At 40.2% G+C, this 19,135-nt stretch overlaps 1 protein-coding gene across 2 annotated transcripts in view; it reads left to right on the top strand.

Moving 5' to 3' along the window:
• Nucleotides 1-19,135, top strand: part of DTL (denticleless E3 ubiquitin protein ligase homolog) — a 43,115-nt gene that overhangs the window by 12,258 nt on the left and 11,722 nt on the right. The window contains exons 6-13 of one of the 2 annotated variants that reach the window (XM_003422428.3): nt 481-546; nt 1,212-1,324; nt 2,815-2,888; nt 3,967-4,070; nt 4,349-4,453; nt 7,817-7,929; nt 15,432-15,521; nt 18,493-18,628. In XM_003422428.3, coding sequence (XP_003422476.3) covers nt 481-546; nt 1,212-1,324; nt 2,815-2,888; nt 3,967-4,070; nt 4,349-4,453; nt 7,817-7,929; nt 15,432-15,521; nt 18,493-18,628 — 801 coding nt within the window. Of the gene's footprint in view, nt 1-480; nt 547-1,211; nt 1,325-2,813; nt 2,889-3,966; nt 4,071-4,348; nt 4,454-7,816; nt 7,930-15,431; nt 15,522-18,492; nt 18,629-19,135 lie in introns of those variants that run through there. The other variant, XM_064276936.1, reaches the window with a different exon arrangement.

Genomic DNA, 19,135 nt, shown 5'->3' with positions numbered 1-19,135 from the left:
GTTTCTGTAAAAATAACCATTAAACGACAATCTCTGGGAGGTGGGCCACGCATCTATCTTTTTTAAAGTTCCTCAGGGATTTCCAATGTGCAGCTAAGGTTGAAAAACGTTCTTGTTCGTCCCCCAAGACCCTACACCATCACCTACATCCCTATAAATCCAGTATCTTCAAGCTTTGCCTCTGTATTATTTTTAGTATGACTTTATTTTATATAGATTATTTTTGTGGTTTAAAATTTTTACACAAAGGCTATCATACAAAATGGATTATTAGGTAAAGTTTTTGAGGTCTTTGTACTCCCTGCCTTCACAGCTGTGTTTTCTGTTTTTGTTATGGAGCCATGTATTTTCTCCTTCTTAGTCTCCAGTGCCTGATGCAGTACCTAGCACGTGATAGATACTCTAGGAAATTAAAATTGAAATGTATGTGTCACTGACTAGTTTTGTTAACCCTTTTATGATCTGTTTATTTCCTCACAGCTGTCTTCTGTACAGGTGGAAGAGATGGCAATATTATGGTCTGGGACACCAGGTGCAACAAAAAAGGTAGCCTAATTATGTTTTTCACATTGCCAGATGTGAGACCACCTCATGCTTATTTTGAGGGAAAATCTGTTGCCGTCGAGTTGATTCTGACTCACAGTGACCTATAGGACAACGTAGAACTGCTCCACAGGGTTTCTGAGGAGCAGGTGGGGGATTCGAACTGCCAGCATTTTGGTTAGCAGTCAAGCTCTTGACTGTTGTGCCAGGCCAGTAGGGCTCCGATTTTGAATGAAAGGGCAGTGTTTTCATCTGGTGACCACCAGGGGGCACATGTGTTCACAAGCTCCTAGAATTGGTGGCTTCTGATTTCTCAGGATCGGAGTGACGATTGCTAGTTACCCTCCGTGTTTACGTCACGTTGTATTCTGATTTATAATGCTGTTGACCTACGTTACTTTAGTTTAAATTACTTTTTGGCTCTGAAGAACTGGATTAAGTCACATTGCCCCATGATACCATTAAGCAGGAAGCAACGATGCGTCTCCCTGCTTACCTCCTTTATGTACAGTCATCTCACCACCGGCGATGATGTAGCTGGTGCTGCTGGCTTCTAATTTTCAGTGATCACAAATTAGTTTATTTTGAGGTTTCGGGTACAAATGTTACGTTCAACATGGGATCAGAAGGTCTGAAACCTAAATCAGTTTCCTTGGAATATCTTTCAGATGGGTTTTACAGGCAAGTGAATCAAATCAGTGGAGCTCACAATACCTTAGACAAGCACACTCCTTCAAAACCCAGGAAGAAACAGAATTCAAAAGGACTTGCTCCTTCTGTGGTAAGGTTTTATAGAGGTATCTGTGTGTGGAGATCTTAACATATAGAATCTCGTGGCAGGAAACTTATGGCGTAAAGTAGAAACTGTGGGTTAGGTGAACATGAGTCTTCCTTCCCTCTTGACATCAGTGATTTATTACTTACTTCTCACTCAGCATCTTCAGTCCATTGCCATCAAGCTGATTCCTACTCACAGGGACCCTACAGGACAAGGTAGAAATGCCCCACAAGGTTTCCAAGGCCATGATCTTTATGGAGCAGGCTGCCACATCTTTCTGCCACAGAGCAGCTGGTGGGTTTGCCAGCTATTTGGTTAGTAGCTGAACACTTTAATCACTATGCAACCAGGGCTCCTCCATGCATACATTAGTGGTTCTCAAATTCTAGAGTGTATCAGAGTCACCCGAGGAGCATGTTAGAAATGTAGCTCCCTGGGCCTTGTTCGTGGGATCGATTCAATAGATCTTTGGGACGTAAGGGTCTGCATTTCTAACCACTCCCTCCCATCCTCACACCACATCATTAGGAAAGAGAGGGATGGTAGTTTGGGGCAGCATATTATGTACTATATTTGAGAGAAAAAAAAATCCCCGTTTTCATAACAAACTCCAGAAAAGATCTGAGTTTTTTAAATGTTTTATAAATATTTGGTAAAATATTGTTTAATATATTGAAGAACACTTAGGTAGAACGTAGTGCCTCTCTAGCAGCCTATAGTCGAAGCTTGAACAATGCTCATAATGCATTTTTTCTTTTAAAACAAAAATTGCCGTTGATCTGACTTCCGTATGCTTATTCTTCTGATTTCTAATATGCTTGGTTTTGTGGAGTCTGAGTTAATATTTCTGGAAGTGTAGTTGTGAAAACATGAGGAGTAAAGCTGCATACCTTGAACAGGACACACAGCAGGGATAGAAACTGACAGGACTGACATGCGGTCTGTGGCGGCGAGCCGAAGTTAAGATGGCAGCATTTCAGGCGTTTAATCAGGCTCTGAGCCGAGAGAACTTCACCGCAGTTAGGGAGAAGGGCCCCATCGAGCTCCTTCCACTTTCTCGAAGCGTGGAATCGTCCCCTCCGTAATTCTTCAGATACTCCCATATGATAATCTGGGTAGAAGGTGACGTTTTATAGATGCAGTGGGTACAGGAGCGTTACCTGGGATTCCTAAGGACACACAGTTTATTAGGGCCGATTCTACGTAGACTTAGCAGGCTCAGATAAGAAATGTAATCACCAGTTTGTTTCTTGAGTACACGTCAAAGTGTTGACACTATGCTGTGAAGTTTTTTTGTTTTGTTTTTTTTGCTAAAATTAACTTCTTAGTCAGCATATATATCTGAGTAGGGTTATTAGAGAGGGCACATTTGGCTAACTCAGTGCTTAAGGGGAAATAAGCCATCACTTTAGCACCTTGGTCTCTTGATGATAAGGATTATGGCTCCTAAGATAGGATTTCCTCCTTCTAATTTTTCTCCCTTTTGCTGTTAGGATTTCCAACAGAGTGTTACTGTGGTCCTTTTTCAAGATGAGAATACATTAGTCTCAGCAGGAGCTGTGGATGGGTAAGAGTCTATTTCTTGGTTCTTTTGATGAGGTCTCTTTCAGGAGCTATGGTGGGAAAGTCACCTTGTTCCGTTATAGCCGAACGTGTGTGCTTTAAACTTTAAACGTGGTGAGTAGCCCAGCTGAGAAGAGAAACCGCAGGTCACACTAGAGTGTATCTAGCTAGGACTGTTGTTCAGATAATTCAGTGAGGTAAGAGGTATCGTGCTTAACACAGTGTCCCACTCACAGGAGCTGCTTCTGCTGTTACAAAGAGGGAGCTGGGTGGGTAGCTTCCTTGCCTTATGTGATGTAATTTAGTCAATTATTTTCAGGGACAAAATTTCTATTCAGGTTTTATCTCTTCAGATTCAGGAATACCCTAAAAGAGTCTGATTGTGGTGGCGTAATAGACATTTCTGAGCGTAATGTAGCTAGAGCAATAGTGATATCCTCTGGACATTAAAGCTCTTCTGTGGACCAAATCTCAGGCCTGAAGAAGGATGACCTAGAGGCTATCAGAAATGTTTGTGAATGGCTGTGAAAGCTTGGTCCGTTTTTTCCGAGGATACCAGCCTTTTATACAAAGTTTGTGTTTTCAAGTTGCCCACAAGTTAGAAGTACAGGATTAAGACAATTACCCAATAGCTGAAGGGGACAAATACTTTTCTCTATTTCACAGGAAAGTTTTGGACTTACTTAAGGAGTTACGTATGGGACATACTATAGGGGTAGAGCTTGTTACTTAGGACGTTCATGCAGAATGTTAAAGATTAAGGAAGTGGTTTACCCAAAAACAACAGAACAATGACTGTCAGCACCCAGCCTTCACTTCCCTTTCCTCTCGCTTGGAGTGAACTCAAAGCAACCCATCGCTGGGTCAGAGCGCATCTGTTTCCGTACTGCCCGTATTGTAAGGCTGACATTGTAGACGAGGGTAGGAGATAGCTCGATTTGTTTCCCAATGAGATATGCTCACTGTACCTGGTTGACATGCCAGAGGACTTAAATTAAGTCATTTCACATTCAGTGTAATTGAAACTGGTTGGAATTGGGAGAGGGTCTACAAAATATCTATTTCTTTGCCTTGGCTTTTAGGGTAATTAAAGTATGGGATTTGCGCAAGAATTATACTGCTTATCGACAAGAACCCATAGCATCCAAGTCTTTCCACTACCCAGGTAGCAGCACTCGAAAACTAGGTAAGCCTTTGCATAGACGTAGGTCTTCATAGGAGATAAAAGTTTTTGTTAAAATTTTCAAAGTAAATACCAAGCTAGTTACCAGCAGTATAGACTTAAACTCTTAATATGTTGTTTTGTCTTTTTTAAGTTCAAAAGACAAAAACTCAGAAGAATGTTTTTAGTTTGTGTATATTTTCAGGGAAAGAATTCTGTGGAATGATCTCTTTTTGCCCCACGATTAGCCTCAGGTCTACTCACTGTCAGCAAGACATGCTGACTGATGTTTCCTTTTTTAGGATATTCAAGTCTGGTTTTGGATTCCACTGGCTCTACTTTATTTGCTAACTGCACAGATGATAACATCTACATGTTCAATATGACTGGATTGAAGACTTCCCCGGGTAAGACATTAGTCATTCAGATTCTCTTCATAGGAAAGTCATATGCATTTCTGTTGACGATAATGTAATGCTGAATTTTTTCTGAACCAAGCTTATTATGACATAAGTAGACTTTGAGGTCTTGATTAGTTCCAGTGACATTTCTTGGGTATAGTTCCCTTGTGATGATTTCATAAGTAAACAGAATTCTTCTCTATATGGTGACTTAATTTTATTTTAATAATGTGTCTCACCTGGAATTACGCCTCTTTGGCTACATTTAGAATTATCTCAACTTTTGGTTTAATGAGCTGTGGAATAGAGAAGGCTATTCTGCTCAGCTTTTGTCTTGTTTAGAGATTGTTAGTTAAAAGGGGGGGCTGAAATTTTCAGATCCTCAAAATAGTTCCAGCCTTCCTCAGCCTCCTCCTTAATTTTAGACAGAGGACATTTTCTGTCTTCTACGTGTTTCCCCCAACCCTCACCTTTTTTTTTTTTTTTCAAAAAAATTAAAAATAGAATCTGATACCTAAAACTAACAAATAATTTAAAAATAAATAAATAAATGACATTTTTGAAAAGTCATAGAATGGCTCTAAGCACCCAAGTTTCTCAAGCATGCTTTAAGAGGGTGATTTGGATTACATTATATTCTAAGACTATATCAGTTGGAAACCCTGGTGGTGCAGCGGTTAAGTGCTACGGCTGCTAACCAAAAGTCGGCAGTTGGAATCCACCAGGCGCTCCTTGGAAACCCTGTGGGGCAATTCTACTTTGTCCTGTGGGGTCGCTCTGAGTTGGAATCGACTTGACAGCAACAGGTTGTGTGTGTGTGGTTTTATTATCAGTTACATGTTACTAACCTGGTTCTTCCTCAAGTACAGTTCTGACATAGCCCTTCTCCAGAGCTACCTCGCTCCTTTCAACAGAGATGGGCTGGTAAACAAGAAATTGCAGAACAGTGCAGAACTTAGGTCATTGATGCTAGGCTCTCACAGAAGTTTCCACAGACAGCTGCCACCATTGTAGGACCTGAATGCCTGTGGCAACGTCACGTTTGGCATTTCCTGTGTCCTGGCTTAGTAGGTCTGGTGTTAACTAAACAAGAGTATTTGGAAAAAGAAGGATGTTTTATAACGTCTCTTCCTAATTTCCTGAATGGAATCAGAACTTGGACAGCATCTACTTTACTTAGTCATATAAAGCAGGCTTTTCAGAATCTTTCCCCAAAAGATAAAAGTCTGTTCCTGATTATATTATCAGATGTCCAAGAGCTGTTTCTATGCTGTTTTGATATATTGTGTCGCATTAAAAGGGAACTTGAATTTAGTTTGTCTCTCTGCCATCAAACACATATGCTTAAGGCTACTTAACTGATAATTTAGTAACCTTTTCCTGTGCTCCCGAAATAATTCGATTGACTGGATAAATAAATAGAGGATAGATATATATCGTTCCTTAGAAATGGAATGAGGTGTGCACGCGTGTGTGCATGCATATGAAAACATAAGCCCAATTCTCCATTTTAACATCTGATAATTGCTTGCCCTTTTTCAAAACTTCAGAAAGGATCCTGGGCTCAGTACTTGCTCTCCTGTACTTTTATTCGCAGTGTCGTATAGTACTAAGTGAAATGCATAAGAATGAAGCACTTCAAGGTCATAAATCATCAGAGAAAGATTAAATTGAGCTACTTTAAGTTAATACAGGTTTTAGGAAGATTTTTAGCAAGGATTGAAACATTTGCAAAGTACATTAAACTAGCTTTTCTTAGACCAGTAGAGGGCAATAAATACTTACAGGTTTAGTGGGAAATTCAATCTATAGTTTTCCATTCATAGTTTAAAATTGAGAAACATGAACAATTATAGTTTTGGAATTGTATTCAGTGTAAAAAAAAAAAAACCAAAGCCAGTGTCATTGAGTCGATTCCGACTCATAGAGACCCGATAGGAGGAGTAGAACTGCCCCAAAGAGTTTCCAAGGAGTGCCTGGCAGATTTGAACTGCCAACCCTATTCAGTAGAAAGGAGACTGTTATTCTGTAGGCACTTACCCATGAGAGTAGGTCTCTAATATGTATGTCTTAGAGCCACATCCTGCCACACTTTCACAGTCCAAGTGTCTGATGTGGTAAAGTTTTTGACGTTAAAAGCTGTAGGTAGTTATTTTCCAGTTTGTCCTGGCAGAAGGGAGGAGTCTCCCCAAGCCCCGATGGAACGTCCAGTCCCTGTCTAGGAGATGGGAGTGTGATTCTGTTGTTTGTCTCCTGCCGAAATGTATCGTCCATTAACACATTTTTCCCCGTAACTGAGAGTTTGCTCCTGATCTTGCTAGTAGTGCTCTGAGGTCAGGGCCTCCTGAATGAAAAGAGCCTGTCAAGCAAGGAGTGATAGAGTGGTGACTCGCCCTTATGTCACTGTCAGTGAGAAGTCCTACCTGAAGGCTAAGCCTAACTTAGTTTGTGTATCTAGTAGTGCTCTGAGCCCAGGGCCTCCTGAGTGAAAAGAGCCTGTTGAGCACGGAGTGATAGAGTGGTAACTCACCCTTATGTCACCGTCAGTGAGAAGTCCTACCTGAAGGCTAAGACTTAGTTGGAGTATCTTACTTGTGAACATACAGTTTACCCCGTTAGCTACTTCTGCCATTATTAGCCTATTTAAAGTGCTGGATTAAAAAGTTCCTAGATCCTAGGTAAGCTATCACTAAGTCTTAACCAGAGCTCAGGTGACTCTTTTCACTGTTTTTTACCTATTCATACAACAAATATTTGAGGATCTACTCTGTTCAAAGCACTGTAAGTTCAAGTGAGGAAAGAATAAGATGAAATTTATCCTTAAGAGCACTGAAGTCTAAGGGGAAGTAAGACCATTTTATTGTGCAGTGGAAAGAGCCCAGCCCTGAGGTGGACGTTGGCTGCCTCCTTGTCCTTTGAGAATGTTTGTCATCAGTTCCTCTATAGCCAGGTCCATACCGACCATTTGGCCTGAGATCGTGAGATCGGGTCTATCACACAACCTCCTTCTACCATTACCTTTATTATTCTGCCAGTATATAAAACAAACAAAAAAAACCCAAACCCATTGCTGTTGAGTTGGTTCCAACTCATAGTGACCCTATAGGGCAGAGTAGAAGTGCCCCATAGGGTTTCCCAGGAATGGCTAGTAGATTCGAACTGCTGACCTTTTGGTTAGCAGCCGAGCTTTTAACCACTCTGCCATGAGGGCTCCAATGTATTAGACCCCTTTTGTTTGTTGATTGTAGCTTGACTATCTGCTTTGATAGTCATTACACTAATAAAACTTGTTAGGACAAATATGTTGTCTGCATTTATTTGAATGCTGAAATAACAAGAGCTAAGTAATTTGGTTATTTTCTCTGGCAGTGGCTATCTTCAGTGGACACCAGAACTCTACCTTTTATGTTAAGTCCAGTCTCAGTCCAGATGACCAGTTTTTAGTTAGTGGCTCAAGTGATGAAGCTGCCTACATCTGGAAGGTAAGTTACCAGATGTAAGACTGAAGCATTCTTGCAAATATTTCTTCTGTCCAAGATGAGGTAAACTTAATGAATTTACACATGCTTAACTTTTTCTGTATCAGGTGTTTACCACAGTTTGCTTCTTGGATCTTAGTATGGCCAAGCGCTCACTCTACGTGTTACAGAATATGTGATGTCCTGTGTTCAGAGGGCCTCAGAAATTGACATCCATGTCCTTGGACAGTTTTACGGACTCTCAGGAATTTGACAGTTCAGAAGGGTGGAAAGGGTCTCAACTGCTTTGTCCTGGTGCTGAGAAAAGTGTGCTGTATAACCCTTTCTGCCCTGTATTTTCAAACTCTCGTTCCTCGCCCATAAAGTCTTATACCGAATAGCCACTCAAATTATCTGTCTAATGATTGCATTCTTACCCTCTCTTCTTGAAAGTGGCTAATTTTCAGGCTACTAGATATGTTTGGCTGCTTTATCAGTTTTTTATTTACTTAATAGCATTAATTTAATAATTCCAAGGGTTTTTAAATTTCCCATTTCTCTCTGTTGCATAGATTTATGCTGTTTTTTAAATAACTGATTCTAAAGTGACTACTGTAAGCTGAGAAGTTTGAAGCTGTCCATTTGAAGCCCCGTGAAGGAAACTGAAATGTTCATACAGCAAAGAGCACTTGCTGACCACTGAGGCAGCAATAACAATAACAGTAAAGGTCAACATTTGTTGTGTACCATCAGCCAGTCACTTTATATGGAGTTAAAGGGTTGTAGGAGTTCAGAGAAAGAAAAGCGTTAAGGTATTATTTACCTAAAAAAAAAAAAAAAAAAAAAAATTTTTTTTTTTTTTTTTATATAAGGTAGGTATCTTCTTGATTTCATAAAAGTCCTTGACACTGGTGAATTGAATGATCAGGGCTCCCACATTTTGCGTTTTAGAGTTACAATGTCTAAAGCCTCATAGGCCCATGGTTTCATTGTTATCAAATCCCTTTCTCGTCACAAGAAAGCTGCGTCATCTAGAGTCCTGCAAACTCCTGGGAAGTGATATCTGTAGTGTTGTCCTGGAACAAGGGGGGGCCTCTCTGGCATGAAACATGATTAATCCTTCAGCTTAATGTCATCCAGTGCTGGGAGAAGGACTAAAAATGATTGATTTCTATACCTAGGAGCCCTGGCGGCGCAGTGGCTAAGCTTTCAGCTGCTAACCAAAAAGTCAGCGTTCAAATCTGCCAGCCACGTTTTGGAAACCCTATGGGGCAGTTCTACTCTGTCCTGTAGAGCAGCTATGAGTTGGGATTGACTCGACGGCAACGGTTGCCAAAATGTAACCCTACCATAAACACTTGGTCACTAGGTAGAGATATCGCTCTATGATGCTATTATGTTGACCCGGCCTCTGTCTCTCCATTTCCTTCTTTCATTTGTTGTATTTGTAAATGAAAATTTGTTTATGAAGTGTATATATTTGAGACTCCCATCTTGTCATGAGACTGTTTACCTAGCTTCTCCCTAAAATTCTTCCGACTTGAGCTTTAAACTTTAATAATGTGTTACTAGCACTAATACTTCTGTCTTATATTTAAAATTTTTGAGTTTGAAATTTGTTCTAATGCTGTCTTATTTTGCTATCTTTTTGTTTTCCTTTTCTCTGTCCCTCACTGTCTTGTCTTTACTTTGACTCACAATTTAGCCAGAAGATTTTATTCCTACCAAAGTCTGTATCTTTTCAAGTTTTTTCTCCTTAAAAACCCACCAAAACCAAACCGGTTGCCATCGAGTCGGTTCTGACCCATAGTGACCCTGTAGGACAGAGTAAAACTGCCCCATATGGTTTCTAAGAAGTGCCTGGTGGGTTTGATCTGCTGACCTTTTGGTTAGCAACCATAGCACTTAACCACTATGCCACCAGAGTTTCCATTCCTTAAAAAAAAATCACTGAATTCTAACGCATACCAAACAGACATGAACTAGTATGAAAAAAGCACTTACCTATCATTCTTTTGAAATCATTTTAATTAGTTTAAATATACACATATATATTTGTAACGTGTAGTATACATGCCTCTAGCCTTCTTTAGCGCAAAGGCCTTGTTTGTTTGTTTGCTCCAGGGAAGGGTGGTGGAGGGAATACTTCCCTCTTTAAGGACAGACACTAAAGGTACTTGGCTCCTGCTTGTAACCCATTCTCAGACATCCAATCAGTGGCCAGCACACACACGTGACCCTTTCTGAATTCCTCTGCTGGGTCACATGTCTGTGCTGAATGACATGGTTTAGCCGTGATGTTTCCCTGCCTGTCCACACATTACTCAGTGAACAGGCACTGATATTTGAGATCCTGACAAGCTCGCCGCTGCTCCTAAAATTGAATTTGCCTAGTGAGATGGCTCAGTTTCTCTTTTCTATGATTTAAAAAAAGAGAGAGAGCCTGTAATTTAAAAGCAATTCCATACAAGTTGAGTATCCAGGTTGTCTTATAACTCTGCCACATGTCCAGGAGATCAAAATTGTCTCAAGTCTTGGGATTATTTCTGGGCTAAAGAGCCCATGAGCCCAAGACGAATGAACGGGGGAGTTTTAGATCTGAGACAGAAGAGAATAGTACCTTAAACCTCACCACTGCCCAGCAAAGGGGAGAAGCAGCATATTCAGATTCTCTGATTTAAGGTGCAAGATTTAAAAAAATGAAAAGGTTTTAGTATTATATATATTCTTGTTCACTTCCTGCCCCTAAGTCCCCTAAACCCCTTTCCCCATAAAGTCTAAGTTCACTTCTGATATAGTTACTGAGTAGTATTGAAGTGGTTATAAATAAACTGATTTGGCACAGTCTCTGTACTGCCGACTGGCGAAACATTGGGCCTGACACTTTAGGAAGTGTAAATGATCTCATGGCAGAAATGAAGATGAGATTTGGTTTCCAACTGGGCAGAGTAAGGAGATTTTGTGAGGAAAGGTGCTGATCTTCTTTGCATGTTTAAATATACAAAATGTTTTGTGAGGTCTCTAGGCTGGAACAAGTTATTTATAGCTGTCCCTTCATAGTTCTGGGGGTTTAACTCTGGGATTCCTCATGCCTTGAATTAAAGTCTATTTCTATAGTATGTTAGATAGAGGACAACCTTTTGTGTTTGCCTGTCTCCAAAAGGTAGAGGGTCAGCAAGAAGAGGAAGACCTGCAATGAGGTGGATTGACACAGTGGCTGCAACAGTGGCCTCAAGCATAACGACTGTGAGGATGGCGCAGGGCCAGGCAGTGTTTCATTCTATTGTACGTAGGGTCGCTAGGAGTCAGAACTGACTCGATGGCACCTGACAACAACTAACAACAATCCCCAAAACGCATAGAGATAAATGTCTTTTGAACTTCATGTTCTCCTTTTTCTATTTGAAAGTGGGGGAGGCTTAAAACATGCGATCATATAATTACAGTGATGTTTTTATAAAAATGAGTTGACAACAAATAAAAATTTACTTCAACAAAAAAGGATTTTAAAGCCACCTGAGTCTCTTTAGATGAAATCAATCTTTGGAGTAGCCACTAAGTACTGTACCTAGGACTCTAAAGAATAAACCCTCAAAGTATTCTTTACTCAAATTCATAGAATCTTCGTGGTCATTAGGTTCTCATTTCAGCCTGCAGCATGCCCCTCTACTTTTTTTTTAATTGAAATAGAATTCACATAATATAAAATTCACTGTTTTAACCATTTTAAAGTATATAAGTCAGTGGTTTTTAGTGTAATCACAATGTTGTGTAACTCCAGAATATTTTTATCACCCTGAAAAGAACTCTCATACCTGTTAGCTTTCACCCCACAGCCTCCCCTCCTTCCCCAGCCCCTGGCAACCACTAATCTACATTCTGTCTCTATTGATTTCCGTATTCTGGACATTTCATATAAATGAAATCATAATATGTGGCATTTTGTGTCTAGTTTCTTTTACATAGCATAATGTTTTCAAGGCTCGTTTGCATATCAATACTTCATTCTGTTTTCTGGCTGAATAATATCCCACCGTATGGGTAAAAAAAAAAATTTTTTTTTTTTTTTTAGTATGGGTAGACCACACATTGTGTGTCCATCAGCTAATGGGCATTTGAGTTGTTTCTACTTTTTGGCTGTTATGAATAATGCTGCTGTGAACATGTACAAGGTTTTGTTTGAGCCTGTGTTTTCAATTCTGAGTATAGTTAGACCTACAGGTAGAACTACTGGATCATATGGTAATGTTATCTTTAACATTTTAAGGCACCTTCCCCCACTTTTAACTTTATGTAAAGCATCTGGCCCATAGCCGGTGCTCAACAAATTCTGGCTTTTTTAGTTAGTATTATTATTATTACGACCTTAATTATCAAATTGTAGAAGATTTTTCCAATGGGTCTGCTCTTTTTTTCTTTTATATCTATAGGTAAATGCAGAAATGTACATGCATCTCTTGGTGGGTGTTTGGTTTTTCTTGAAACTTGTTTTAATCCTTTGTGCACACATTTAGGTTCTACAAAACCCAACCCAGTGCTGTCGAGTCGATTCCAACTCATAGCGACCCTATAGGACAGAATAGAACTGCCGCATTGAGTTTCCGAGGTTCTCCTAGGTACCGTAATATCAAAACTTATTTTAATCCTTTGTGCACATGTCTAGGTTCTCCCAGGTATCATAATATAAAAACTTATTTTAACCTTTTGTGCACATGTCTCAGTTCCCCTCGGTATCGTAATATAAAAACTTGTTTTAATCCTTTGGGCACACATTTAGGTTCTCCTACCAAAAAAATTGTAATATAAAAACTTACTTTAATCCTTTGTGCACACGTCTAGGTTCTCCTAGGTATTGTAATATAAAAACTTACTTCAATCCTTTGTGTACACGTTTAGGTTCTCCTAGGTATTGTAATATAAAAACTTACTTTAATCCTTTATGCACACGTCTAGGTTCTCCTAGGTATTGTAATATAAAAACTCATTTTAATCCTTTGTGCACACGTCTAGGTTCTCCTAGGTATTGTAATATAAAAACTCATTTTAATCCTTTGTGCACACGTCTAGGTTCTCCTAGGTATCCTAATATAAAAACTCATTTTAATCCTTTGTGCACACGTCTAGGTTCTCCTAGGTATCGTAATATAAAAACTTATTTTAATCCTTTGTGCACACATCTAGGTTCTCCTAGGTATTGTAATATAAAAACTTATTTTAATCCTTTATGCACACGTCTAGGTTCTCCTAGGTATTGTAATATAAAAACTTACTTTAATCCTTTGTGCACACATCTAGGTTCTCCTAGATATTGTAACATAAAAACTCATTTTAATCTTTTGTGCACACGTCTAGGTTCTCCTAGGTATCCTAATATAAAAACTCATTTTAATCCTTTGTGCACGTGTCTAGGTTCTCCTAGGTATCGTAATATAGAAACTGAGGAAGGGGCAGTGTCTAGAAATGAAAAGCTGGAGGGAACAAGCAGGTGAACCAATGGAGTAGAATAATGTGCTCTACCAGGGAGGTCAGGAGGACTTGAGGCTCTCTGTCCCTTTTAACTTGCTGATCGCAGTCCTGCCTGGGCCTTGGATGAAGAGAACTGATGGACTGGAGTCATCCCAAAGGGAGGAAGAAGGGGAAATTCTGTAACTGTTGGAGTAGTTAGAAACTATCTTGAAAATCTTTTCTAAAACATGCTTCCTTCTGAGAGAATGAGTTAGTGACCCTCTGGCATTAGAGGGGTAAGCAGTAAGTGAGATCTTTGTATATAATGCTTGGGAAACAGCTTCCTTTTCTGTTAAGTTTTCATTAACCCAGCAAAGCAAATTAGACTCTGCTCTTCAGCTTCTTTTGCTTTTTTAATTGTTGCATATTTGCCATTTAACCCAAAGAAGAATAACAATAATTGAGTTGGATAACCTTATGAATCAGCTTGTCAAATCTCTTAATGACGATCGGAGGAATCTGTTAACTTCACTTATTCTCACAGATATTCTTTCCAGAGTCACCTCTACTTTCTTCATGCAAATGAGCCATGATTCAGAGCCTCAGGAAAATGGAGAAAATAACTTCTTTCAGCCCCCACCTTCTTGCTTTATTCTAAACCCACGTGCTAATAATAGTTACGTGAGGTTGTACTCCACTTTGTGCTGATTAATTCCCACGGCCTGTGGAAAGCACTGACAGCTTTTGAATGAGGCAGCTGTACAACACCGTCAAATGCGTATCACTAGCAGCATCCGACCAGGGGAAACGTGATTCTTAATCACATGCGTAGTGCTGCACAGTGTGACCCTTCTTTGTGTATGTGTGACATGCATACATACATGTGCACACATATGTACACGCATACACACACGTACATGGATACACATACACGTACGTATACATGCCTGCATACATGTATACATGTGTATGTAGTGATACTTCATTGAAAATTTATAATGTCTTTAATTGAATTAACCGAAATAAGATTTTAGAGGATTTTTCTCCCAATAAGGATACTGAGGTGCCACATAAAATATAGTTTATATCTCTTCAGGGAGTCCCTGGGTGGTGCAGATGGTTACGGGCCCGACGACTTGCCGTGTGGTCGGCAGTTTGAACCCACCCAGAGGAACCTCAGCAGACAGGCCTGGCGATCTGGCTCTGAAAGGCCACAGCCCTGAAAACGCTGTGCACTTTTACTGTGACACACGTGGTGTCACCGTGAGTTGGAATAGACTCCACAGCAACAACCACATACTTGTTTAAGTTTAGGGGATAATAATTTGGGGTTTCAGTAAAAGTCCATGAGCCTGTAGTCTGTCTTTTGGAAGAAGGACTCTGCTCTCTTGTCCCACGTTTCAGGATTTACAGTCAGTTTAGTGTTCCTGGAAGTAGCTGACAAAAGAAGATCTGAAAATGTTCAGGCTGCGTAAGAACAGGAGTCCGTTGTCCATTTGACAGACAGTGCCTAGCAGATGAGGAGCCTTGGTGGCGCAGTGGTTAAGGGCTCAGCTGCTAACTAAAAGTCTGGCAGCTCAAACCCAGCAGACACTCCATGGGAGAAAGATGTAGCAGCCTGCTTCTTCCATAAAGATCACAGCCTTGAAAACCTAGGGGCAGGTCTGCCGTGTCCTATAGGGCCCCTGTGAGTCTGAATCGACTCGACAGCAACGAGTTTGGTTACCTAGCAGCTGAGACTCATCTCCTTCTAGAAAGTTTACTAGCTAAGAGGTGAGAAACACTGCCAGTCTTCAACTTTAGTCAAAATATGTATAGTAGTCCTGGTTTGAAATAAGAACTGTCCTGATACCTAAGCTCATATTATTTATTTATTTTGGCTATTTTCATTCTGTTTTCTCAGATCAGTGACAAAAATACTGTAGATACTCTTATTGCCCGGTGGGCCACTGTTTCTGAACTATAACTAGGCATGTCTAGGGGCCTTTGATAATAACCCTAAAGCTAGGGGGCAAATACGGAGAGAAGCGTCTGTCTGGGAGACCTTGCTCAGCTAACTTGTTTCTTCTTGTGGTGATTAGGTATCCACACCCTGGCATCCTCCCACTGTGCTCCTGGGTCATTCCCAAGAGGTCACGTCTGTGTGCTGGTGTCCATCCGACTTCACAAAGGTTTGTAAACAGATCTCTGTAGTTAGTTTAGAAAGTAGATTCCAGATTTGTAGGTTTTCCCAAGATTCGTTTGAAAGTTACGTAGACTTTTATGTTTAAATAGATTTAAAAATTTTCTCTACCAATAAAGAAACAAGGAATAACGATAGATTTCCAGTGCCCTGGAGTCATTTCTTCCTTAAGCATGCCATTAAGTATTTTTTAAAAGCTTCATTAAATCTCATCTTAAAATTTCAGGTGAGTACAAGCCTTTTACACTTTGTACACATGTTCAGTGTGGTGTATGAAAGGTGACATCTTGTCTGTTCTTCATAGTCTGTTTTGGGTTTTCACACGTTGCTAACACATTGGTTATTACGAAGTTTTAACATGTTAGTTTATCTTAGGCTAAACCACATGCAAAGTAGGCCTGAAATGTTTAAGACACTTTGAAAAGAAGAAAATATATCTACCTTTAATTTTTTTTTTTTTTTTACAGTGAACAAACTATGTGAGTTCTTAAAAACAAACACACACCAAAAAACCACTGGAATGTAGAAACATCAGGAACCTAAACAAACCAAATATACACACACACACTAAAAATGGCGTTGAGGGAGGTGTCTGACCTCCTCTCACCTCACGAGGCGGAAGGAGAATCAAGATCAACAGCCCAAGGCTGATTCCCATGAGGCAGAGGTCAGACGTGCCGTCTCTCTCCGCCATCTTTACTAGCTCTGACACCAACCATCGCTTCCACAGCACTCTCTGCTGGGTTTAATAATTCATGGCAGTGGCCACACAGAACTCACAGACCATACTCAGGATTACGGGGAAGGAAGTAACAGGTTACGGTTTAGGCTCAGGAACACTTGAGGATACAGCTCTTCCATCAGGACAGCCTCTTCCCAGCCTTGCTCACAGGTACGCCCTTCCTGGCCGTAGGCATCTGCTCAAAGGCACTCAGCTTTCTGGTTTACTGTCCGGGAAGCCCACTACGCCACCTCCTGCAGGTCTCTCCTTCCTTGGTGGTGATGGAAACTTCTTTCTTTTCAAGCCCAGCAGGATGGTAAAACTGACCAATCCATTTTGTGGGCCACAGTTACCCTGTCACACTGTCTCACCCAATCACTTGGGTGGGAGTTACTAGGACATGGAGAGAAAGGCTGCACAAAAGCGATCCATACACCGCACACACATATGTATGTATATAACAGACAAATCATATGTGTGTGAGTTTTGTGGAATAGTAGCCCTAGTTCCACTCATTCTCCCTGCCTCCGTTGCCTCTGGTCGTTGGGTTAGTCTGTGTTCTACAGGGAATCTCACTTCTGTGGAGGTCTTCTCTTTCACGTGTAGGAGGTTTTGTGATTTTGTTGCCTATCTGTTCCCATCTGTTTTGTATCTTCTAGAAACTTCTCAGGACCTGGTCTACATGTGACATCCCTTCTAGCTTTCCAGTGCCTCTGTGGATTTCTTTTTAATTTACATCTCTTCTGCCATTTCTGCGGTTGGCTTCATGGCAGGCCATTTTTCCCTATTATGATTGCTTTAAAAACCCATAATTACATCCCAATGACATTTTTTCCTCAGAGATTCCATGTAATTTTTTGGATGTCCCATTGAAATATCTGCTTTTAACATGGAATTTTGCATCTTCATGGAATTTACTAGGATGAATGGTTTTTTATTATTCAGTTAGTTAAGTCATCTATGACCCTTCACCTTTATCCTTGTCTCTAGGCATGGAAGCGCAAAGGAAGCGGCTGAGCTCTTTACCTGTACAAATCCAGTGACCACTTCCTTAAAGGACTCTTTCAATTGTCCCTCCCCAAGCTTGAAGTTAGAAAGATAAAATATAGTTTGAAAAAAAAAAAAGGGGGTTGGCCTTTGGGATTGGAGAAACCTGGGTTCTTAATTCTAGCTATGAGACTTAACTGTAGTAACCTTGGGCAAATAACTTTATTCCCATTTTGTAGATGAGAACATGTTTTTTTATATAGTAAAAAGTAAGTGAGATAAAGAATGCAAATGGCCAGGCACACAGTAAGTACTCAGCAATAATAACTATTGCTAACAGACTATAGAGTAGCCATGAGGATTCCAGGCGTTTCTTGTGGAGTATTTATATATGTGTGTCTTCTTTTTGCCTCCCAGTAAGGAAAGGAAAAAGCTGCCAGTCTCTCGGGGGCGAAGACTTAAGAGAACGTGTGTTCCTTTTTTTCCCCCCTCTTTAGTAACCGAAATAGAGAAATTATATAAACAAATGCTGGGGAACAGCTCTGGTACCAGTGGCCATTTGCCACAAGATCTTCAGGCTGGACTTTCTCTGCCATAAAAGGCTTGGGATCAGGATCAGGAATGGTCAGATATTTTTAAAGGGGCAAAGGTTATTTTTAACTTCTTTCAGCCTAGTGAACTTGTTGTTTTCCCAGATTGCTCCTTACCTATCTGAAAAAGAATCTCAGAGGAATTGTTTTATTCTACGTGTCACAGCCTCTAGAGTCATGAGCTGAGTCTGATCTTGGAAATGATCCCATTATGTTAGCAGTAAGGGAGAGGATGCAGGATTCAGAAGAAAGTTGGAGAAGCTGAATGTTGGTGAAATATACTGATGGATCATTTAACAGAAAGATGGAGTAAAAAGTGTTTTAATTATGTATTTCATAGAAGATGATAAAGATGATGACTTGCCTAACTTGTCAAGAGAAGTAAAATGAGTGTGCTTTATAGTAGAGCTTTAGGTTAAATAATGAAAGAGATAGCAAAAGAATGTATATGAAGAAGAAACTAGAGAGTCAACTTTTTTGGAAATCTAGAATGGTTTCTGAAAGGAAGGAATGGAAGTAGATGTTTCAGATACCATTTTCTGTGTCCTTTTATATCAAATAAGCAAAGTCTCCAGTCATGACCCTTAAGACCATCTACTTTCTACCTTGTTGTCAGTCTTTGGTTGAAATTTCTTGACTCCCTCCTTTGCTTTTCTTCTCAGATTGCCACGTGTTCTGATGACAATACACTGAAAATCTGGCGCTTGAATAGAGGCCTAGAGGAGAAACCAGGGGGAGATAAATCTTCCATAGTGGGTTGGGCCTCTCAGAAGAAAAAACAGGAGCGATCCGGCCTACGTAAGGATCCCATGCATTTTTCTGAGCTTTTTATGGTTTGATTGGTTTAGTCCTACAGTACAGAGTGATAAGCTAGATTTGATCTTGTTTTGGTATGTTTGTGTTATGTTTTTAAAGGAAGGAACCATTCTTATGGCATTCGTTCTTTTCAGTATTTTCTCAACACTGCTATGTTCCAGGTCTGGACAGGCACTGGGATACAATGGTGAATTTACTCCACAAATATTTGTTGAGCCCCTACAGTGTGTTAGGCATTGTCCTTAGTGGCTGGGGATTCAGTAGTGAAGAAAAGTGTCACAAATCCTGAGGATGTAAATGGAGCTTACCTGTTAGCATGAGAGACAATAAACAAGATAAAAAAGTAAACTCTATAGCGTGTCAGATAATGGTAAGCGATAAAGAAAAAAAGGAAAGCAGGAAAAGGAGACTGAGGAAGCAGGCTGTTAAAATTGTAGATTAGGTGGCCAGGAAAGGCCTCAGTGAGATATCTGAGTAAAGACTTAAAAA

Source organism: Loxodonta africana, chromosome 25, assembly GCF_030014295.1.
Source record: "Loxodonta africana isolate mLoxAfr1 chromosome 25, mLoxAfr1.hap2, whole genome shotgun sequence".
Taxonomy (NCBI): Eukaryota; Metazoa; Chordata; class Mammalia; order Proboscidea; family Elephantidae; genus Loxodonta; species Loxodonta africana.
The sequence above is the reverse complement of the archived record's forward strand: the minus strand, read 5'-3'. Positions and strand labels throughout refer to the sequence as shown.